The sequence below is a fragment of the Pterocles gutturalis genome, unplaced genomic scaffold (genome assembly GCF_000699245.1).
Source record: "Pterocles gutturalis isolate BGI_N339 unplaced genomic scaffold, ASM69924v1 scaffold20883, whole genome shotgun sequence".
Taxonomy (NCBI): domain Eukaryota; kingdom Metazoa; phylum Chordata; class Aves; order Pterocliformes; family Pteroclidae; genus Pterocles; species Pterocles gutturalis.
The window spans coordinates 22054-22327 of NW_010123653.1; the positions used below are offsets into that span (position 1 = coordinate 22054).

A 274-nucleotide genomic window follows, 5' to 3' on the forward strand; every position below is an offset into this window, starting at 1 on the left:
GTGGTCAGCAGGAGGGTGAGGAGCATGGGGGGTGTTGCAGTGGGGATGGAGAGGTTTTGGGGTCACCCACCTGGAATTCCTCCCGCAGCTGGGAGGAGTTGCTCTGCGGTTCTATCCTCACCATCTCCTTGTAGGTGGGTTTGAACTCGCTGGCGGGGATGCTGGTCTCCCCGCACAGGCAGGCTTCCAGGATGGCGTCGTGGATGAAGACGTACTGCTCCTTTTTGGGGGGAGGCAAAGGGAGAGGGATGAGCCTCGGCAGCCCGCTGGTGAC

General features: G+C 61.7%; 1 protein-coding gene across 1 annotated transcript in view; it reads right to left on the minus strand.

Moving 5' to 3' along the window:
* The window catches only part of PTPRU (protein tyrosine phosphatase, receptor type, U), a gene marked incomplete at its 5' end in the record, with an annotated part of 26660 nt that overhangs the window by 12204 nt on the left and 14182 nt on the right, over positions 1-274 (minus strand). Inside the window, one exon of the mRNA XM_010077993.1 lies at positions 21-220. Within this exon, the coding sequence (XP_010076295.1) occupies positions 21-220 (200 nt within the window). The remainder of the gene's footprint in view (positions 1-20; positions 221-274) is intronic.